General features: G+C 39.2%; 1 protein-coding gene across 3 annotated transcripts in view; it reads left to right on the forward strand.

Moving 5' to 3' along the window:
- Positions 1-24,577, forward strand: part of Hnf4g (hepatocyte nuclear factor 4 gamma) — a 155,146-nt gene that overhangs the window by 64,105 nt on the left and 66,464 nt on the right. For 2 of the 3 annotated variants that reach the window (XM_041667521.1, XM_041667519.1), the window contains exon 2: positions 8,248-8,305. Coding sequence is in view for 1 of the 3 variants with exons in the window: in XM_041667519.1 (XP_041523453.1) it covers positions 8,248-8,305 (58 nt within the window). In the remaining 2 variants the exon portion in view is untranslated. Of the gene's footprint in view, positions 1-4,327; positions 4,445-8,247; positions 8,306-24,577 lie in introns of those variants that run through there. The other variant, XM_041667520.1, reaches the window with a different exon arrangement.

The raw sequence follows: 24,577 nt of genomic DNA on the forward strand, positions 1-24,577 counted from the left end.
TATTTGCTAGCCCCATTTTGTGTGTATGTTTCAAATGTTTATTTAGTGATTTGAAAGAGATGTTAAGTGACACTGATAGATTCAATATTTGTCTTAGTTTGGGTTTCTACTGCTGCAACAAAACCCTATGACCAAAAAACAAGTTGGGGAAGAAGGGGTTTATTTGGCTTATACTTCCACATTACTGTTCATCACTGACAAAAGTCACTACAGAAACTCAGAAAGGGCAGGAATCTGGAGGCAGGGACTGATGCAGAGGCCCTGGTGGGATGCTGTTTATTAACTTGCTCTCGTGTTTGCTTGGCCTGCTTTCTTATAGAACCTAGGACCACCAGCCCTGGGATGGCGTTACCCACCATGGGCTGGGCCCTCCCCCATGGATCTAATTGAGAAAATGTCTTATAGCTGAATCTAGTGGAGGCATTTTCTCAACTGAGACTTCTTCCTCTCCGATGATTCTAGTTTGTGTCAAGTTGATACACAAAATCAGCCAGTAAAATAGCCAAATAGGTTCTTCAGGCTTTAAATATCCAACTATCTAACTCCTAGATGTTAGATATATGTTCCTTTGTACTTAAGCAAACATTTTCTTTGTGCAGGGAATTTTGTTCCTACTCTCTCTCATCTCTAGCTGTCTTTCTTTTTTTTTCTCTCTTTTTTTAATTTATTTATTTATTAAAGATTTCTTTCTCTTCCCCGCCACCACCTCCCATTTCCCTCCCCCTCCCCCAATTAAGTACCCCCCTCAGCCCTAAAAGCAATCAGGGTTCCCTGTCCTGTGGGAAGTCCAAGGAACCCCCACCTCCATCCAGGTCTAGTAAGTTGAGCATCCAAACTGCCTAGGCTCCCACAAAGCCAGTGCATGCAGTAGGATCAGAAACCCATTGCCATTGTTCTTGAGTTCTCAGTAGTCCTCATTGTCCGCTATGTTCAGAGAGTCCGGTTTTATCCCAGGCTTTTCCAGACCCAGGCCAGATGATCTTGGTGAGTTCCCAGTAGAACATCTCCATTGTCTCAGTGTGTGGGTGCACCCCTCTAGCTGTCTTTCAAGGGGAACCTTTCTATAACTGAGTTGAGTGTTTTTCAATTCAACTATATCCTAATAATCAAATACATTTAACCATATTAGTCAATTCTGGGTTTTTACTGGGTTGTAGACTGCATAAACGCTACCTTGAATGACATTCTTTGGATGAAAATATGCTTCTTTGTCTTTTTGTGGGTTAGAAGGATCAGTGTAGGGGAATCTTCAGCTTTCACTGAGCATGAATGTTACCTTGAGGTATATGTATGAGATTGTATTTGTTTCTACATCACACACACACACACACACACACACACACACACACACCATACAATATACATATAGTTCATATTTCATATATTTAATGAGTATATTCTTATTTCTGACTATTTTGTATCTTATCTTTTTACAAAAATTTTGTTTGTATGTGAGTGTAAATATATGGATATATTTAAGTAAACTGATATCCTACTCAGGATCAGATTGACAGATACTCTACATATTTGTATGAATATATTTTACATATTTTTAATTTATATCTTTAATATGTTTATGTACATGTTTATGCTTATTCCACATTGCTGTCTATATAATTCAGTTCTATAATTTCATGCATATTTATAAATACTCTTTATAGAGTACCATTGTTAGATGAGGTTATTATCCATACTTAGCCCAACACTGAAGATTAAAGAGTAATTAGGACATTTCCCACAGAAGAAGGTTCAGGCCCTGTGCCTAGCTCATTGCCTATGTTTTCACTAAAAAGTTCCTTAGAAGAAGGTGAATATTCAGAATTCCTAGTCTTCACTGAGCATGCCTCTTGGAGCCATGGCCAGACACCTCTTTTACTTTTAAATGGAATGCATGAGTGCTCATTAAACAGTGAGCGTCTTACTCCATCCCCCATCACCTATATTTTCTGTTTTGGGAGATGGTGTATCATCAGTACTTCATAGGCCTTCGCTAACAGAAAATTGGGTTTTCAACTTTGTCTCCTTCTCTTTTTTTTCTTTTTTTCCTTCTCGTTCTTTCACGCTCTTTCCCTCCCTCTCCTTCACCCCACCTTTCTCTCCCTTCCTTCTTTTCTTTCTTCTTTCTATCTCCCATGTTGAAGGGACAAAAGCCACAGCCACCCATCTTAAGCCACTTTCTTAGTGACAGAGGAAGGATAACATGGGAAGGGTTGTCTGATACAGTTAACGGAAACATGAAACATATATCATAAAGGGAAAGGCAGCAGAAAACCCTATGGCCGTGAGTGGAGGTAGCTGCTGTGGGAAGTTAGAGAGCTAAGTCTTCCCCTCTGAGCTCTAGCCCTGCCGTTTTTTTTTTTCCTCCAGAGTAAGATGAGAGACACTTAGGAATGACAGAGTAATCAACGCATAAGAGATGAGACTGGGGAGCCACAGATGAGGCCAAAATTCACATGTATAAAAATGTCACAATAAAGTCTACAGTGAATAATTATTATATTATAGTCAAGAAGATCAAAATATCAACTTTTTTGAAACATGAGTGATTCTTGGGTCACCATTCACTTTCATTAGCTCCATACCTGTGTGCTCTTATAACTCAACTAGACAGAAGAAGACCTGGGCTTGATTCCCAGCACCCACATAGCAGTACACAATCAGGAGTAACTCAAGTTCCAGGAAGTTCTGACACCGTCTTCTGCCCTCTGTAGGCAATACACACATGTGTGATATATGCACATACCTTATATAGTCATAAAAACAAACACATCCCTACATATTAAAAAGAAATTAAACTAGGAGTACACTTTGGCAGTGGAGTGGCTGTCATCTAGTATATGTGAGGTTCTCAGTTCAACTCTTAGCACTGAAACAAAAGAACAACACCAAAAAAAAAAAAAAAAAAAAAAACCACAGCCAATTTTTGAGTCACATTCTACAAACTCTAGGGGGATCTGTAGACTCCATATTAATATAGCGATGCTTTAGATGATGTACATTGACATTGGAATTACACACATTTGCAAAGCCACTGCAATTAATCAATTAGTTCCTTTTCTTGAAATAAAAATCTTTTCATATATATATTTCTGCATAAGTAGGTATAAAACAATATATAGTATTTAATAATTATGCCATCTATAATATAGTATAATGAGAAAATTACATTGTATGTAATCGTATGTCATAATAATTATATCTTTTCTCTATCAATAATTATGTCTTTGGTCAGGTGTCTGAAGGAGGTAGTTTGTATTTTCACTTGCTTTTCCATCACCATCCCATTCTCTTAACTCTTCTGTACATTTAATTCTCTAATGCACTGAGATTCCCTGGTTGCAGTAGTATCCTGATGACCACTTCTGTTCCACCGTATTCATTGGCCTCTCTCCCATGAGTCAGTGAGTACTGTTGTTTCCTAGGGAGAGCTCCTTTTGGTCCTTTCCACCAACGTTAGAAAAGAATACTTCATTTCTGACAAACTCCATTGCAACTGGCATGTCCCAGGTTATGTAGTTTTTATGACTTAGAAATCAACATAAAGTGTGCTGTAGTTCAGTGTTAAAACTATCTGAAAGGCTGCGCTTTCCCTGTAGTCTCTACCTTGGTGAGCGGCCACTCCCACTTGTTGGCAGACCTCTAGTGCTGAGACAGCAGCTTGAGATGCTGGCTTGTGGCTCCATAAAGTCGACATCTTAAGAAAAATATTTTTATTCGGAGAATGGCTAAATTAGCCAGGTATTACTGGTATTACTATAATAATACCACTTATTTTTTTTAAATGGACATAAACCTCTTATGTTTTTGTGTATTTTATCCAGCTTTCTACTCATAGGGCTGTAATCTGCTTATTTGAGGCTAGGCTTTTCCAGAGTCAAATTAAAGCACAGAATTCTGATTGGGTTTCAGATTTCAGTGCTGGCTGAAGGAGCAGGAAAAACTCTGGTGAACTCTCAGGTATATTCTCTGCTACATGCCCAGTGACTCATTCCATTGGGCTGGCTCTACTACTCAGTGCAGTTGCCTGGTCTGGAGAAACGGACTCCACCCAGCGCAAGGCACTGTAAACTACAGCACAGGGTGTGGGTGCGGAATCCACCCACAAGGAACTGCAGAGGTGGACGATAGTGTAATCGCTATGGGAAGGAAAGCATAAGAATGGTCTGTAGTGTTGTTGCAGTACCTCATGTTTTGTTTGCTTCTTTGGTCATTAACAGAAACTGCCTTAAACCTTTTAAGGAGTTCCGCTTACTACATGACAAGGTTACTCACTCACCGGCTTGCACTTCCTCTTGAATAGCTTACATGAGCAGCGATAGAGAAAGAGGAGAAATGACCACAGTGTCTCCTGAAATATCAGACCTGTGGTTCATTTTTGTCATTGAATATCCTGGAGGTTCCAGATTTCCAACAAACACCCGTCATCCCACAGATTCTTCGTTTGGTAAAACCTACATTTCCTTTATGTCTCATTATCAATTTCTTCTTGAATTGCCCTGGGTATTCCCTTTTCTAATCCTTAAATCAATATATATTAATATTGAGGGATAGAGCCTAGGCCCCCGGCTGGGTAAGTGCTCTACCATTTAGCTCTAGGCTCGGTCTTCCTTTCACTTGGATTTTGAAGTAGGATCTCAGTGTGATTCTCAAACTAACCTCAAACTATTTTTGTAGCCCACGCAGACCTTAAGTATATGATCCCCCTGCCCCAACCTTCCAACAAGCAGGAATTACAGGCTTGCACCACTAAATTATGAAGATTCTGTCAGATCCAATTTATTTGCCTTTCAAATTTCCTCATTTGAGTTTTTTCTTTACTAAAATATTTCACTTTTAGCTAAAACTTCTTACAAAGCCCTGGAGGCAGAAGCATCTAATTTTAAGAGGGAAATCTGAGTGTGTTTGTGCTTTTAGGCCGCAGATACTGAGTTTCTGGGTTTCATTGACTAGGATAAAATTCACCTATCTTTAGTCAACATCTAAGCACTTTGACTCGACTACATTTCTTTCTTACTTCAGAAAACTCCAATTTCCAGCATCTTTTCCCCATGAACATTCACTATTGATAGTATATACACACAAAACTTACTCTTGACTGGATGTTGTGGCATATATGTATAACCCCAATATTCAAAGACTAAGGCTGGTTGATTGTGAATTTGGGACCAGATTATGCTACCTAACAAGACACTGATTTAAAAAAAATATATCAAAACAAGCATATCCCGTCTTCCTCTTTTTTTTAAATAACTTATTTATTTTCATTTTATGTCCCTTGGTGTTTTGCCTGCATGTATGTTTGTGTGAGGATGTTAGGTGTTGGAGTCATAGACAGTTGTTAGCTGCCACGGAGATGCTGGGAATTGAACCTAGTACCCCGGGCTGAGCAGCCAGTGATCTTAACCACTGAGCCACCGCTTCACTCACAGCCTTTAGAGAGTTATAAACTGTCTTCTAGATTCAGCAAACTGGATCAAGGGTTAGCTTTGTTCACAGCTGCCCTTACCTGTCTCGCATATGGAGTCAGTGACCTTGCACTGGGATTCTTCAAAACGTGCTGGCCAACTGTGTCTAAAGGGTTTATTTCATTGGGAAAGTGATGTTGCTCTGGATAAGGTCCTTTAACACAAATAAGACAAGAGCAACATCCTTGGTATATGTGGGTGTGTGTTATAAATATACAACGTGTGTAAACATGTATTTCATGAATATTTTTATTGTGAATACATCATCAAAAGACTTTAAAATTTAGATGTATTAAGAACTGCTAAAAATATATATCTATGGTAATTACTGTTTTCCCTTGCTTAAAAGAATATTGTTAGTATTTTGTGGTTATGCCTTAAAATAATCATTCTCTCTTTTAACCATATGGCTAGGGTAATTTTTCAAATATACTTCACTGCAGAAATTCATTTTATTGCTTCTCTCTCACTCTAGAGCTTGGATTCCTTTAAGGGACATTTTTCTCACCTTATACCTTGCCCAACATATATAAATTATTTAATTAAATTTTGTGTAGCTTGATTATACTAGAAATGCCACTTTTAAGTTGAATTTACTCAGTGAGCAAGGAAAGTGTAACTACTGTCAATAAACAACCACAAACAAGTGGAGCTTTGCTAATATCAGTACCTAATGTTGGTGGTAAGGATATTAAATGGCATCGTCTTAACTGGCCCAAAGTCAATACAGCAGTTACACTGTTGTTCGTATAGAAATCCTGTTGTCATCTTCCTGCCCTTTGTAAGCTATTTGCTATAGGGAATCCAATCCCAACGAAGCATACACATCAATCAAATAATGCTGAAGCGCTTGCACTGCAAAGGTATGCAAGGGGTTAAATCACTCTGGTATTTTTTTTTCTTCCTTCTCTTTCTTTTAAAGGAGGGTAGCTTCTTGTCTGATCTCCTTATGGTCCTTGTCACAAGTCCACAGCTTTTAATCACTCATCCGTCCTGTGACTTACAGCACTGAGGGCACCATAATAATGCTCTAGCTTGCGTGGGTGATCTTCTTGATAAAATCCCGACAATCTCTCAATATAATGGGAAGACAATCAAAATAAAAAATGCTTGAAGGGTTCAGGTAGTAGGGCATACTATTTATTTTTCACTACGTGCAAGGATATTAAAATACTGACATTCATACTTTTGATTGAGTTCATGATGAAATCCAAGAAAAATTGAAAATTTGAATTATTCCACTGCCAGTACGGACTGTATATCATGAAGAGAAAGCCAGCCTGTATCGCCAACTCTGTACCGTGATGTGCACAGTGTCACGCTGCCTGTCCTCCTTTTGTTTCAGTTTCTGGAGGATTTCTAAGCAATTGATTCACTGTATGGTTCTTTTGTATTCTAATCACCCTGTGAAACTTTGTAAAGATATGTGATATTAATAATGGTGCCTGATGTTGGATGGCTACTAATGGTGCATGGTGTTGGGGTGGTTCAGATCTTTCAAGGTACTTTCCGTGAATTTATCTCACTGGACCCTAGCGGCTCTAGGGAGTAAACAGTGGGCTTCTCAGAATTCCCCCACCTGCCCCACACCATCTGCCAGCCCTGTGTCTGTCCTCTCACTCCTCCTTGTTCCTTCCTTGAGAGGAGTCAGTTTGGTGCAGAGGGAGGCAAGAGCAGAGTGTGGATCCAGGTATTGAGCTCTCCAGCCTTGTCTTGTTGAATAATTTTCCTTTCTCTATACATTGATTTTTCTAATTGGCAAAATAAGAATAATAATGACTGTATTCCCTGAGTTTCTATGCTTTTCCATTTGTCAGGCACAGATGGAAACCGTGAACAGGATAAGACAGGCCTGTTTGCCTCTTTCAAGGGAAGCTAGAAGGTTAGAATGAAAGCAGACATCGATATCTCTGCTTCTTAGTCATAGATTTGATGAAGACAGCCAAAGTTTTCTCAGCTTCGAGTTCTTAACTGGAAAATGGGCACAAAGCTGTGTATCTTTTGTAGTTGTTGAGACTATTACATATACATTGTGATCACAGCTCCACATACAAAAAGAAGCTTTAACCTTGTTTTGTCTTCATTATTTGCTCCCCTCCTACCCCACCTCAATTCTTTACATTTGGAAATTGTGTGGCATAGAAAGTGGGGGGGGGGACCTAAAGACGGAAGACTACTGAGATTTTATGATATCAAAATTAGTTAAGAGTTCCGAGAGAAGAAACGACTTAGTGAATAAGAGAACCTGAGTTAAAATCCCCAGTACTCCTACAAAAAGCCAGGTCTGGCTTCATGTTTCCCTAACCCCAGCACTGGTTTGGTGTACAAAAACAGGTTGGTCCTAAGATACTGATGACCAGTCTGTCAGGTTAGGTGAAATGGTACAATTCATATTTAATAAGAGTGTTTAATCACAGCATATAAGTTAAAGAGCAATAGAGAACCCCTGACATCCTTTTCTGGGTTCCACATGCCATATGCATGAACATGGCTATTCACAGTTACACACACACACACACACACACAAGCACACAAGCACACACGCACAGGCATGCACACACATTCAGCATTGAGTTTTTCTTTTCTAAAACCATACCCACCCTCTAACTGCATCAGCAGGAGGGGATGTAAGGAACTGTATGGTTGAGAGAGGAGCCTGTCATGTTAGGGTTCACTGGGTTTGTCTTCTAGATCCTGTCTGTGAGGACTTGAAGGTCACCTCCAGACTCTGTCTGGTAGGAATTGAATGTCACTGACATAATTCAATTCTTTCTTTTCACAGACAAGGAAACTGAGCTTGAGAGAAGAAAAGAGACTTGGGTGCCTCACCCACAAATCTGGTGAGTGCTGCTCATCTGGGTTTCTCTTTTTGGTTCCTTTAGGAACTGGGGGTACACAGTGTTGATGTGGACAGTTAGGATTCCATGCCTACAAGACTGCACAGTGCTCTTTAGTGTATGATGGAACATGTAAAAGAGGAGGGAAGGATAGGGGCCTGAAGCAGCTGTGAAATAAGTGGAAACAACTGACACTTTGAGGAGAGTAAGGTGACTTTTTGTGACTTTCCCAGGGGAATATGTGAGAAATAGTCTGGCCACTCCAGGAAAGACATTGACCACAGCCACCCAGAAAATAAGTGAATATAAAAGTTTGAGACATATGTATAATCTGAAAAAAAAAAGCAAAATAAAATCATGGCCAGTTTTCCATTACTCTAGCTTTGTGAACCAGAGGATGAATTGAGGTTAGTAGCAGGTGTTTGGGTGAGAAGTTACAGGAGTATAGGAGTGTCAAAGGAGTCTACAGGAATGAAAATTCCAATTTGCCAGCACAAAACTTGCTTCCTTGGAATTCTCTTCATATCTTGCAAGCAACTTGACGTAAATATATAACTTATATAAATTTGGGTAAGGTCCTTGGGACTTCTGTACCTTTCAGGAGTTTGCTGAGTCTTATGAGTTTTGTGAACTTCCTGAGTACTGTAAATTTCACTTATTTCCTCAACTTCAGTAAGCCTTTCTCACAGAGGACATTTTGCACTGAGAGTAACCATTTGTACCACAGAGTCCACACTGGAAACCCCAAGAGGACTGCAACTTGTTTCCCCTGCTTCTGGTCCATTTAGGGAAAGAATAGTGCCTGATTTTCAATACAGACTTTACATTTTTTTTTGATAGTTTATTTTTGATAGATTGAGGAAACCAATAGTTGAATGAGACATGAAATTAGAATAGTCCAAGAAAAAGAACAAGGCCATAGAAAATGTCGATGAGAACATTTAAATTATGGACGCTTATCCTGTTAGAGGTGACCAGATTCAGTAGGTCATGATTTCAAGACAGAGGGTCAATGTCATTATTGTATCATGAAAATTATTGAGATTTATGTGATAATGGCAGAAAACCCTCAAATAAACATGCTTATGTGTTAACTTGGTCAAAATTAAAGTTATTTGTCTCACTATAGATCATAGCTTAACATTTTTGGCTATATTGTTTTACAGAAACACAAATACTAAATTTTGAGGAAAATGTATAAATACTTTTCAAGAAAAAATATTAAGTTTACCAATTTTATCTAAACTGGAATTTAAGGAAACAGTGTCAACTGAGAAGTCTTGTTCTTTATCATACAGGAACTGAGAACGCTGGTAGTCTTCCTGCTATTACTATTTGCACATTAAGGAGACTCAATGAACTATGTTAGTCAGCTTTTTAAAAGATTAACCTATCAGGTATTGATAGATTGTGTTGGAATTGAAAAGACTGGAAAGAAGTGTGAAGATGTCTTAACTTCAAATTTTTTTTTTTATTTTTCCATTTAAAAATTTACACTTCCTTCCCTACCTCCCATTCCCCTCCCACTCTCCCACTCACTCTCTTCCCTCCTCCTCGCTCCTTAAGAGAAGACAGGGAACCCTGCCCTGTGGGAAGTCCAAGGCCCTCCCACTATATCCAGGCCTGCGAAGCTGTGAATCCAAATAGACTAGGGTACCAAAGAGTCAGTACATGCAGTAGAAACAAGTCCCAGTGACTTTATCAATGGCTTCTCAGTCAGCCCCCATTGTCAGCCACATTCAGAGAGTCTGGTTTGATCACATGCTCATTCAGATGGCTTCTCAGTCAGCCCCCATTGTCAGCCACATTCAGAGAGTCCGGTGTGATCACATGCTTACTCAGTACCAGTCCAGAAGGATTTGGTGAGCTCCCATTAGAACTGTCTCAGTGGGTGGACCAACCCCTCACATTCCAGACTTCCTTGCTCATCTTCTCCCTCCTTCTGCTCTTCAACTGGACCTTGGGAGCTCAGTTTGTTGCTCTAATGAGGGTCTCTGTCTCTATCTCCATCCTTAGCTGGATGAAGATTTCTATGGTGATATTCGAGATAATCATCAGTATGATAGTGGGGCAAGGACAGTCCAGGCACCCTCTCCTCTGCTGCCCAAGGACCTAGCTGGGGACATCCCCATGGACACCTGATCCCCTCTAGAGCCAAGTCTCTTGCCAATCATAAAATGGCACCCTTAATGTAGATATCTCCTTCCCTAATCCTATATCCACCCTTCCTAAATCTCCACCCTCCCACTCCCCAAAGCTCTCCCCAGTCTTTCCCTTCTCCCTTCTCTCTCTCCCTCTCCTCTTCTCCCAACCCCACCCCCACCCCTACCCCCACCCCCATGCTCCCAACTTTTTCCCCACGATCATGTTTGCTTCCAATTTCCAGGAGGATTTATATATGTTTTTCTTTGGGTTCACCTTGTTATTTGGCTTCTCTAGGCTTGTGAACTATAGACTTAATGTCCTTTGTTTATGGCTAGAGTCCACTAATGAGTGAGTACATACCATATTCTTCTTTTTGGGTCTCAGTTATCTCACTCAGGATAGTGTTTTCTATTTCCATCCATTTGCGTGCAAAATTGAAATTGTCATTGTTTTTTACTGCCGAGTAGTACTCTAATGCATATATATTACACACTTTATCCATTTTTCCATTGAGGGGCATCTAGGTTGTTTCAAAGTTCTGGCTATTAAAAATAATGCTGCTATGAACATAGTTGAACAAATGCTTTTGTAGTATGATTGGGCATCTTTTGGGTATATTCCCAAGAGTGGTATTGCTGAATCCTGAGGTGGGTTGATTCCCAATTTCCTGAGAAATTGCCACACTGATTTCCAAAGTGGTTTCACAAGTTTGCGTTCCCACCAGCAATGGATGAATGTTCCCCTTACTCCACATCCTCTCCAGTATAGGCTATCATTGGTGTTTTTGATTTTAGCCATTCTGACAGGAGTAAAATGGTATCTCAAAGTTGTTTTGATTTCCATTTCCCTGATTACTAGGGAGGTTGAGCATGACCTTAAGTGTCTTTTGACCATTTGAACTTCTTCTGTTGAGAATTATCTGTTCAGTTCAGTACCCCCCATTTTTTAATTGGGTTAATAAGAATTTTAATGTCTAGTTTCTTGAGTTCTTTATATATTTTGGAGATCAGACCTTTGTCTGATGCAGAGTTGGTGGAGGGAGATCTTCTCCCAGTCAGTAGGTTGCCTTTTTGTCTTAATGACAGTGTCCTTTGCTTCACAGAAGCTTCTCAGTTTCAGGAGGTCCCATTTATTCATTGTTGCCCTTACTGTCTGTGCTACTGGGGTTATATGTAGGAAGTGGTTAAATTATTTACTTTTAAAAAGGGATTAAATAATACAACTTTTCTGCTTATTAAAGAAAATCTGTCACATTAAGAAATGTCACAAGAGCATTTATATATAAATTCATAGAAATAAGAGAAAAATATGAGTTGTACACATGTGTATATTGTGTGTCTGTGCATGCTCACTCACATGTGCAAAAAAGTCTGTTTCTAGGCATTGTTTGGTACAAAGGTCTCTATTTCAGTCTTAGAACAAAATAAACATGTGACATGTGAGTTTATAATTATTTTATTGAACTTTCTTATTTTATGGCCCACTAATGGTTCATGGATCAGTTATACTGATGAGTGCTAAAAACCTACAGCTTCAATGAGGTTGGTTTTTAAAATCTATTCATCTATTTTCTTTTTTATTAATTTATTTTATTTTTCTTAGCATTTATTTTCAAATGCTAAGAAACTGCTCAATTCCAAGTCTTATTTTGCAACTATAGAAAAGCATAGAAGTATAATTTTTTATTATGGAGAAGGAACTAAAATATATTGTATGTGCCTAACTAGCAATATGTATATACTATTCTAAATTACTTTTAATTTCTAATGTAATTTTTTTCTTCTAAGATTGAGTGTATGTCTTACTACCAGATACCTTCATCACTTTTTAGGCTGAAATTGGTAGAAAATTTACCTTTTGATGTCACTTATCATTTGCAGTGAGCTAATATACCTGAAGGTTTTCTTTAAAAAGTTAACACCTCATGTATTTTATAGTGGGCTGTTTGCACCATATTTTATTTTGTGGACAGTTCTATTGTAAGGATTCCTTTGCTTTTCACTGTCTTTGCAAGTATGCATGCAGCTTCATACCCAAAAAAACAGGGTTGGGATAGAAGTATATATCTCAGTTTACTCTTCCCAAATTTGCCTAGTAAGTTAAGTTTCTTCATGTTCCCTGGGTCTAAGCAATAAATGAGTGGACACAGATCAGAAGGCCCCTCCAGTTCCATGAGCTAAACTTAAGTGCCTCAACACCAAGTATTAGTATTTTTTCTACTGTTTAGGAGAAGATTCAATTTAAAAAGCAGTGTAAAGGATTGCTTTGTTTTATTTCATTATATTTAACAAAGTACCTTAGCTCTTCTCCTGTTGACTCAGTAACTCAATAGGCTGAAGTTGATGGGGACTTCTGAGTTCATAGTTTAAGACCAATTTTGGTAACAAGAAAGTCTTCATCTTGATAACAAACAAGACAATGGAGGTTCAGTCTAGTGATCAATAATCTGGCCTACATAGGTTTAAAGTACTACTAAAAACTAAAGAATGTCAAAATTAGTCTAGGCATTACAAACTCCTTGCTTTATTAATATCTTGTCCACTGATAGCACCTTCAGCAGACTTAGTGAGAGTGAAAGATAGCATTTGTCAGTTTGGCTTGAAGAATCTTAAGTGAGTGAAAGATAGCATTTGTCAGTTTGGCTTGAAGAATCTTAAATGTTTCTAGAAGTCGTGTTATTATGAAAGAGTAACCCATTTGACACATACTATGTGCTCACTGAAATCAGTGTTTTTCCTTGTACAGACGATTTTCTAATGAACACATTTTTTTTTTTGAAGATAGTAGAATATCTATCAAGAGATATGTGCTTCAATGTGGAGACATAGGAGCTGTGAGGCCACACTGAATATCAGGGAAAGTGGTGCATTCCATTCTAAATGTGATGTGATGAGAAAAGAAATGTGTTGGCAGTGTCTGTCCTTGCTCAAGTTACTATCACATTTATTTATTTATTTATTTATTTATTTATTTATTTAGATTTCTGTGTCTTCCCTGGCACAGCCTCCCATTTCCCTCCCCATCCCCTAATAAAGTCCCCCTCCCTCGTCAGTCCAAAGAGCAATCAGGATTCCCTGCCCTGTGGGAAGTCCAAGGACCACCCACCTCCATCCAGGTCTAGTAAGGTGAGCCTCCAAACTGCCTAGGCTCCCACAAAGCCAGTACGTGCAGTAGGATCAAAAACCCATTGCCATTGTTCTTGAGTTCTCAGTAGTCCTCATTGTCTTCTATGTTTAGCAAGTCCGGCTTTATCCCATGCTTTTTCAGACCCAGGCCAGCTGGCCTTGGTGAGTTTCCAATAGAACATCCCCTTTGTCTCAGTGCTCTCTCTCCTTCTGCTCCTGATTTGGACCTTGAGATTTCTGTCCAGTGCTCCAATGTGGGTCTCTGTCTCTGTCTCCTTTCATCGCCTGATGAAGGGTAATATTCAGGAGGATGCCTATATGTTTTTCTTTGGGTTGAAGACAATAATCAACTTTATTTGGAAAAACAAAAAACCCAGGATAGCCAAAACAATCTTATACAATAAAGGATCGTCTGGAGGCATTACCATCCCTGACTTCAAACTCTATTACAGAGCTACAGTACTGAAAACAGCTTGGTATTGGCATAAAAACAGAGAAGTCGAATAGAAGACCCTGACTTTAACCCACAAACCTATGAACACCTGATTTTCGATAAAGGAGCTAAAAGTATACAATGGAAAAAAGAGAGCATCTTCAACAAATTGTGCTGGAAAAACTGGATGTCAATCTGAAGAAGAATGAAAATAGATCCATATCTATCACCATGCACAAAACTCAAGTCCAAATGGGTTACTATCGCTTTTTAACCCTCAGCTTTTTCTGTTTTAAAATATATTTCTCCTAAAATGGGAATTAATTGAGAAAAGGGCTGAAGGTACCAGGGAACAGAAGTGGTTTTTAATATTTGTCCCGTGCAGTATTGCACTTCTTTAATGGAACTCTAAAGATGACTGACCAGGCTAAAAACTTTTCCATCAGCAGTTTTGATTCTGTCTTGAAGCTTTATTAGTGAATAGTAGAAAAATAATTGTACAATGGAAACTCTGCGGAATCTACTAGAGTAACCCTATCAAAAACTCATAGGAATGGGGGGACATGGAGCCTGAACCAACCATATTCCCGAAACCAGGCAAAGCCTCAAGTGGAGGGGTTGGGATACTAACTCAGTCACAAGACCGTTAATCCTACAGTATATCCTGACTAAAGAGTGTTGTTGTGAGGAGAGGGGGCCCCTCTGTTTGCCCCCCCCTCAAAAAGAGGGGAAAGTGATGTGGGACAATTGTATTCTGTCAATTATATTTGAAATAAATGCTGATTGGTCAGTAGCCAGGCAAAACGTATAGGTGGGACAACCAGACAAAAGTAGAGGCAGATCAATGAGAACAAGAGTATTCTGGAAAAAAGGAAGCTCTTTCTGAAATTGTGAACATGCCACAAAAAAACAGCAAGATGTGACCGGCCCCGCTAAAAAAAGGTACCGAGCCATGTGGCTAACATAGACAAAAATAATGGGCTAATATAAATTATAAGAGTTAATAAAAAGCCTGAGCTAATGAGCCAATTAGTTTATAGTTAATGTAGATTTCTGTATGATTTCTTTGGGACTGTATGACTACAAAACAATGGGCAGGACAAAAACCTCAGACAACAGAGTATTCTGGGGCCAGGGCCTAGCAGAGTAATTAATAACTAAAGAAAACTAGAGAGATTTTATCCAGCAACTGATAGGAGCAGATGGAGAGTCCCACGGGCAAATATTAGGCAGAATTCAGGGAGTCTTGCAGTGAAGGGGGAGAAAGGATCAGAGGAACAAGAAGGGTAAGAGACACGAAGAGAACACAGCTTGAATCAATTGGCCAGGACTCATAGAAACTTAGAGAGATCAGAGAGACTGTAGCCACATAGATGTTACTGCTGAGTAGTTTGGTGTTCTTGTGGTACTCCTAACAGTAGGAGTGAGGGTGATCACTGACTTTTGCCTACTGATGGGATCCATTTCCTACTCCTGGGTTGCCTCATCCAGCCTTGATATGGTTGTATGTACCTGATATAATTGTAACATATTATGTGGTGTTTGGCTGTTGTCCCTGGCTGGCCTTCTCTTTTCTGAGAGAAGATGAGGGAGCATCTAGGGAAGGGGGAGCAAATTGAGATGAAACTGTGGTGGGGTTGTAATATAATGCAAAAATAACAATAATTTTCCACCAGTTTCCTTGTTTATGTTAGAAGCTTTAGTAGCGAATGATAGAAAATTAATCCTTGTACCCTAAGGAGAAGTGATTTGTCCTGAACAGTTCGAGGATTACTGCACCTAAACATGTAGCACACATCAAACCTTTTACTTCTTGCATGTTTTGCTGATAGTCTGATTGTCAGATGTTGGTTGACCAGATGGATCAGTGGTGTGTCTTTAGGGAGAGACAAGGTTTTCTTGACCCCTGTGGAGACAGTACAGCAGCGTGGAAATTTGTACTGGGGAACGCTGTTTTAAGAGCTGTGTTGTCGTCTGAAACTTAGCAATTGTCAGTTAAAGCTAGCACAGAAATGGTTGTCAGGCTGCATTATCAACAAGATTCCGCATTGTATCTATGTGACTTTTGGCTCTGTGTATGTGGTCTGTGTGTGTGTGTGTGTGTGTGTGTCTGTGTGTCTGTGATGTGTTTGGACATTGTCCACTAAGTTTTTGACAATATGCTACAGAAGCCCCTCCAAATGACAATGCAGTTACAGAATGCTTCACAGCTCCTTAGTTACTTAAGCAAATAAATTAGCTGATCGCAGCTTACCTGAAAATTTTAGAGTATTTTAATGAGACTCTCTTGTGTAGATTTTGAAAGGGTTTGTGTTAGTCTTTCATTTGGATGCTGTTTCATGGCATCTTTGGAGTTTTCACTGCCCAGGAAAAACATGAAAGTTAACATGCTTTTAAATATTGTGATGACTGGTCATCTCACTTCTTTTTTCCACTGAGAACACTTTTGAATTTGGAATTGGAGAGATCACAAAGGAAGCATTTGTGTTTTAATTCTGTATGAAACAGGGGTAGTGGTCATTATAGCATCCTCTTATAATTGCTTGCTGATTGAAGTAATTACTAATACATTTTCTAGGTTTAGCTTCTATCTGACACAGAATGTCAGTATTAAGGAATGCTGAGTATCTGAGCACTGCTACACTCAATGGTGAGAGTGTTGAGCATGCATGGGTATCTTAAGGTTAGAAAAGATGTGTTTATGATCCTGAAAGAGCTTTCAATGTGGAAAATAGCCAATAACCTATCATGCTACATTTTCCAAAATATAAAGTTGATGATGTCTCTAAGGAATGAGTATTTACTTAAGATGTTTATTTATTTATTTGTTTATTTGAAATCGCTCCTATATAAAGTTTCCTAATTGTATTGTCCTACATCAATCAAGAGAACTGTCTGCTAACACAAATGAGCACTTACCCTTAGGAACCTTTGTTGTTCCTAAACTGGTCAGCAGGACTAAGTCATCTTCTTCTTTTCCAGCCTATTGACATTGTCTTGTTAAAAGGAGACCCATCTCCCTTTTCTGCAGGGGACTTTGCCCTGGGGCCTGTCCCTGGGCTTGTGCCCTTGGCTGCAGCCACTTCCCTCCTCCTTTATTACACTGCCCCCTGGACCTCACCAGGTGGTTTTGCAGTCTAAAGCCCTGAGGTGATGTCTTGGTTTCTCTCCATGAAAACTGCTTCTTCTCCTTCAGTCTTCACTGAAGTTCAGTGTGATTCATCTCAAGTTGGATTTATGTCATGAATCTTATGTTTGTTCTCTTTAATATAAAGCTAATGATGGCACTTAAGAAAAGCACAGGTAACATTTCAAGTATTACTTGCTCAAATAGCTTTTTATAACATCCACTAAAGGGTAGACTAGGTTTCTTCCTTAACAAATAATGACTGTTGTCATTTCTTACAGCTCTCCTCTCTCTGTAAATGTCTGTAAGTGAGAAATTGCGTCGGTACTGATGAGTGACCTTGTAGTCTCCTATAAACCAAGATGATTTATCAGGAACAACCCAGTCACATGCATATCACACACACCTTATTGTTATCACTACACATTTAAATTTAAGGCAGGAAATATTTAAGTTAGGGAAGTCAAATGGATGCTACTTTTTGCAGTGCAGATTGTTACCACTTTAGTGAAATACAGTTTTGCAAAACTGACAATATTTTTCGTTTTGGACCTGTGTATGCCAAAACCACAGCTCTCATCTTAAAGGGGATTAGAGGTGGTTTATCTTAGACGTATTTTGGGTGATCATGTCCCGGAAATACAGGTTCCCCTCAAAGTTATTCTTTCAGCATTTTCATAAATTTTACAGAACAAGAAAGGTTATAAATCAAGGCAAATTTAAAATACATTGATGGTGTATCAGAGAGGTCATTACAGAGGCATGGTGAAAGCTTTTCAATAACTCTTAAACATATCTGATACTATGTTTAGCTTTTAGTTTTGTAGTTAGTGGTCTGCTAAGTTAATAGATTTTCAAAGATTTTTACCTATTAGTCACAGGATGTTATTTCTGACACACGGGTAAGCAAGGAATGGCTATTTAGAGGACAAAAGCCTCAAGAAAAGGTACTTAACCTCTGGAACTGCAATATCCCAACCTCTCCACACTTTTAATCAATCAGTCTTTGCAGACACAACTTCTCTCCAGGAATTCTTCAGAAGCCCCAGGTATAAAAAATGTCAGGAGGTACACACATAGAGAGAGTCACACAGAGAGAAACAGAAACAGATACACACACATAGACAACACACACATAAACAGACACAGATACACACAGAGACAACGCACACACAAACACAGATACACACACTCAGAGACAGACAGACACAGATACACACACACACACACACACAGAGAGAGAGAGAGAGAGAGAGAGAGAGAGAGAGAAACAGACACACACACACAGACAATACACACAAACCAACACAGATACATACATTCAGAAACAGACACACACAGAAACAGATACACACACAAACACATTCACAAAGACACACACACACACATACGTCAAGCATTTGGTTTCTATAAGGAAACATAGATCTCCAGTAATGAGTTCTCTGGTGCCCAAAGCAGTCCAGCCCTTCCTCAGAAGTCTCTCAGCCACCCTCTCATCACACTCTTTGCTTGACGGCACCTCTTCATAGAAAATTGCTCAGGGGTCACTTTGGGGACCCAGTATCTTTTTTCTCATTTCACTCAAATTGTATGCTAGCTCTCAAGCTCCTCACACCTCTAGTGAGGTAGGATGCTGATCAAATGGCCTGCAATGCCTACAGAAATGCCCAGAGGCCACTATGACCATCTCCCGTTTGATGGAGTCCAAACTTCAGGTTGCCTGTGGTTACTGAAGGAGCTGAAAGGCAACTGCATCTCTTCCAGCTTCTCCACCTGTGTGGGTCCTAAGTGGCACAAAACTGAACAGTGGGGGAGGAAATGGGCCCCCAGAGCTGTGACTCAGTTCCCTGATTAAGAGTCAAATATTTCTACATTATCAGTAGCCTGCAAGGCTGGCAGCTCTAGAACTCAGTTACAATCATCTTTCGATTTACAAGATCCAAGTCACATGTACCGTGTTGTAAAGCAAAGTTAAAAATAAACAAAAACAAAACCATTTACTTATTCTGCCCCGGGCAGGCGGTACCACGTTTGTCTGGAATTAGAGGGCAGCTTGCTAGAGTCTATTCTCTCCGTCCATCCTGTGGGTTCCAGGGACTGAATTTAGGCCATCAGACTCAATAGCAAAGACCTTTACTCACAGAAGCACATTGTCGGCCCCAAAAGGCTCCATTTTAAAACCTGCTTCCATGGCTATAAATTAGAATCATTTCTTGTTGTTTGCCTGTTGTTTTGCCTACTACTTATTTAATGAGATAATAATTATTGTGCTAAACTGTAATGTGCTGGGATCATGTTTGAAGTTTGGACCCTTTACATGTTTTTCACTAGATACATACATTCACATAGGTACAAAGGGGCAGTTTACAATTCGCACTAGCGTTCTGAGATGAGACCACCTTTTAATCTGATAACTGACAAACAGAGAAGCTAGCCAATAAATCTACGTTACCAGTTCCCTCAATACTGTGCTTGATCCCCGCTGGTAGTTAGGTATACATCTTTCATGACTGTTTCATGGAGAAACGTTTGGATAGCTCTTGTAATAGCAATAGAGTTTTCCTAAGTATAAATCATTCCCAGATCACAAGGTTATTGCCAGTGGCTTTATGGTCAGGCTGTGTAGTATTCCTTTTGGGCTACTGGTCTTTCAGCATGCAGGTAGGGGATTAAAGTAAATCACTTAATCCATGCAACATGTCGCTCAATAGTATACTTTTGGAAGTTGTTTCCACAGGAGCAACAGTGAAAGCCGCCAGTCTGAGATATTGACACTATAGAAAGAAACTGACAGCCCATTCCTTGTATTGATCCCACTCCTCTCTACAAAGACAGACTCCACTCCCTACCACAGCCTGTAAGTGGTGCCTGCAGAGGTTGCTAAATTGTGGTGTAAATTATTTATTACTTGGACACCTTGTAAAGATCTCGTTTTTTTTTTTTCTTGTCGGACTTAGTTGTGCTTTCTAGGGTCTCATATATATTGAAAGGTTTCAGAAGACATACTGACCACAGTGATATGGCACTCATTGCTTGCTATCATATACCACAGATGTGATCTGCCTGACTAGGATTATGCTGGAATCTCAAATCAGGTTCTTAGTTTTAAAATATTGCCTATAAAAACTATCAACATTTATATACATAGAGGTCAGATCAAGAAGCAGACAGTCTGGCAACTGTGAGCTCAATACCAGACAATTAGCACACTTTCAAAGTAAAACATGCCAAGTATGCAAAGAATATTTATTTGGGGGGGGGGGTCAGTTACTGTTGACAACTGTTTATCAGAGGAAACATAATCCGCTTGAGCTAACATAGCATCAGTACTCAGAAAAATTACAAATGTGTTCTGTTATGAATTACTTTTTATCATTTAGAGTGTTTTGGTGAGGTTTTTATGACCAGAATGTCTTTGATACTGATATTTCTTATTATAAGAAATATGGTTTTATGCCCAGCCAACAGGGCAGCTTGCTCAGATCATGGTGCTTGCTTTTAGTTGTCTGAAGTTCACACACATGTGTGAGTGTGCACATGCACGTGCACTTGCATGCACACTAACACGCACATCATATGCAGTAGAAACATATTCATGTCTAGCAGGTCTCTGTCCTCCTCTGTCAGATTTTTACACTGGTATCTCAGAAAGAGGCCAAACGTTGTGAGATCGTGCTACAGTTACTTGAGTGTGCTTTAGGATTTTCAAATCCACAAAATTGCTCTTTGCATGTGCCCCCAAAAGCAGAATGGAAGCATACATTTCATATAAAATGTATGGTCCCACACCAGCTCAGAGTCTTATTGTAACCACTTGCACTTATGCACGTTATACATGCCACGCTCTCACCAATAATAACCAAATGACTACACCCTTTCCTAGAATACATGATTTTTCACGTTAAACGTATCTCTTGTATTCCTTACAACAGCTTACGAGATGGGTTTTCTATCCTTATTTTGAAGAGGATAATCAAAGAATGCAATTTGTCCCATGTCTTAACAAAGCCTGTTGAGTTTACAGCCACCCCAGCTGACATAGCCATTGACGTAGCCGCTCGTTCAGTGAACATTCATTCATTTAGTAGACACAGGAGGAAGGCCAAACACACATTCTTAGGATTGATTTATAAGCAAGAAGACTAGCTTTTCTTGAGAAAAACCAAAAACAAACAACAAACAGAGAAAAAGCAGCTGCAGCACTCATCCTAGCAGGCTGTGTGTATTCCCTTGCACCGTTAGAGACAGGGTGGCTCTCCACCAGCACGGACTGTGTGCACGCTAAAGTACTGTAGGGAGCTGCTGTCCAGCACTGGGAGTGGTTTCCTATTTATGTCTGCTGCTGAGAAAGAGGTCAAATTCAAAACCAAGTCACTGCTTCCACTGAATGATTATCACTGTGAAGCCCTCCCAAAATAGGAAGCTAAGGATCTGCAGGGACAGAGCTAAACTCATGTAAATCAAGAGCTGAAGACTTTCTGAGAACATGACTCCCTTCTTTCTTAGGAAGTGAACCATACAGGGAAATGCTATGAAGTTACATTGTGAAACTGTCTTTTGCAAATGTTGATACTTAGTGGGTATTTATAAGAAAGAGACAAGCTGGGCATTTGTTGGCGCACACCTTTAATCCCAGCCCTTGGGAGGCAGAGGCAGGTGGACCTCTATGAGTTTGAGGCCAGCCTGGTCTACAGAATGAATTCCAGGTCAGGCTCCAAAACCATACCCTGTTTCAAATTTTTTTCCACCATCACGTATTTTCTCTTTTTACCTATTTTAGCAATTGTATTTTAAGAAGATTTCATATAACCTTCATAATGATTTTTATCTCTTGTTCATTCAATCATTTGATAAGCATATATTATTCCTGTTCATGTAAGAATTGCAATGTTCATTGGCAACTTTTATTTATTTCATTAGGTTGGGTTATGGGTTTTTAAAAGATATTGAATTCTTACTGTTCATTTTCTTATGGTAAAAGCAGTATTATTAGCACATATGTATGCATGGTATATGGAGAGTATACATGCAAAAGTTAACATGTGGAGGTCAGAGTTCAACTTCGAGGAACCAGTTCTCGCCTCCTTCCTTAACTTGGCTGCAGGGATGGAACTCGGGTCACCCAATTTGCAGGGTTTGCTTTACCTGTTGAGCCATCTCTTTAATCATTCTTAGTCATTAAAATTGATTTATAATTAATTGTGTGTGAGCGTGCACTTAAGGGCTTCAGTGTGTGTGTGTAAGCGTGTGCACACACATATGTTGTGCTTCTGCAGGCATGTGAGGCTGTAGCTCACACATGGAGGACAGAAGACATCTGTCAGGAGTGGATTCCTTTTTGCCCCTTTACCCTTTAGATCTCTAGGATGAACTCAAGCCATTAGCTTTTACTCTGAGCTGTCTCTGCTTGGCTTATATTTTTACTTTGATAATATTGTTTTTTTAAACTTAATTTAATTTTAAATTTAATTGCTAATTATCATATATTTTTTCTTATTTTTCTCAGTTGCTTTATTTTCTACTACTAGAAAAAAAATATGACATTTTGAATGTCATATGCCTAAGGACCAATGTATTAATATTGTAATTTAAATATTTATATATGTAAGAGCATAAATGAATGCAGACAGATTGTAAAAATATATACAGCTTTAATGGGGAAATAGACTTACAGACCCACAGGTTCCCGCGGAGAATAGGAAAACAGAAGGGGCGGCGGGCTCACGCTTGCCAGATTTATATGTAAACATTAGCCTGAGGTGAACACGCCCCCTAATGGGCTGGGCTTATCCCTACATCTCCCCCTTTTGTCTAAATAAGACAGAACTAAACCAACTACAACTATATATAATAATAACAAATAATAAATATAACAAACAATATTGAGAACAACAGTTTTGTTAAACATTCTATCTCAAGGAGTCTAAATAATGTAGAGAGTAACTACAATTATATAATCTTTAACACTCCATCAAAGATCTGAGAAGGGAATAAATATTACTTAACAAACGAGAGATATCCAAAATGTGTAACAATTGACAGAGACAACTGACTACCTGGGCAATCATCCAAAGTCTCATTTGCAATGTTGAGTCAACCAACTTTGGCTAAGGCCTAACATAACTGACATACCATTATTAAAGGCAAGGAACTTTCTTAGAACTAGCCTACCCTGTCTTGGCAGAATAAGACAATTCTGTTTTATCCATTTATGGATATTTTGTATCTTTGTCAGAAGTTGAGGTATGGGCTTTTTTTAAGCCAAAGGGCAGTTCTGCCAAGAAGACAAGCTCTCAGTGGAGTGTCTTTGGTGCTCAACGTTCTCTCGGGAGTAGATTGGCGTTGTCAGGAGTAATTGTGTCTCATTGGCACAGAATTTTAGGTTAGATTAAAGGCCATTTTCTACAGCTCTTTGAAGAGGCTGAAGATTATACTATCTATACTAAATGTAATCTCTATGTATCTAAAAGACCTGATTAACCTAAAAATAAATATGACAAACATATAATTCTCAATACCTATCTAACTTGAAGACTAAAAGAATAAACAACTGTGCAATATATGAAGACAATGATCTTTAACTGTAAACAATGTCATTATATAAATAGTATCAGAGGTAGAAAAGTACATTGTAAAATGGTAGATGTATCAATACAATATAGACAAAGTTATAAGCTTATTTTTATACAAAAATAGAGCTAGGAACACTCACATGTTAAACAAAGATCTGTTCTCTTTCTGGAGAACTTTAAACTGATTTTTGAGAAGATTGTTGTCATTCTCAATTGTTTTTAAGCATTCAACCTTTGCCTTAAGAATCTTGGATTTGTCTCGTAAAGACTTTATCATATTTTTATTATCAAACCATATAGTACCAAGGAAAACTATGAATCCCAGAAAGTTCCATAGATGTGGGGTGACAGACACCTCTTGTAAAATTTCCCACATGGTACAGTCAAAAAGGTTGTTAAAGTCTTGAATGGTAACGTTTTTAGACATTTTCAATTAAATCAGTTTTTATTTTTATTTATAAAAGAAAATTATTTACCTGTAATGACGTTTTCCTGCCAGTGGTGGTGAAAGAAATGCACCTGAGTCCACGTGACCTAAGTCAGAGCCGGTCTGAAATAATTAAGTCAAAACCGAAAGTTAAATAGCAGTTGGGGGGAGGGCCAGGAAGCCTGGCAGAGCCAAGGCCAGATTGAATTAGATGTGGATTGTTCCGCCTGAGGAGTTAGAGTGGTCGCGGAAGCGGTCCCTCTGTATCAGACCAAATCTGCTGCTGTAGCGGCTGTGGTGGTGCAAATGGGGAACTGCCCTGGTGCTGCAAAACTGCAGGCACCTGAGCTTCCACTAATTCAGGCAGCGGGGTTCTGCTGCAAACTTAGCCAAGGCAGGTAGGGAGGGGTTAAAGTGCTCCAGCAAGTAGGTCCAGCCGGTGGGGT

This window comes from Microtus oregoni, unplaced genomic scaffold (assembly GCF_018167655.1).
Source record: "Microtus oregoni isolate MIOR12 unplaced genomic scaffold, Mior012 000017F_ref0000208, whole genome shotgun sequence".
NCBI classification, from domain to species: domain Eukaryota; kingdom Metazoa; phylum Chordata; class Mammalia; order Rodentia; family Cricetidae; genus Microtus; species Microtus oregoni.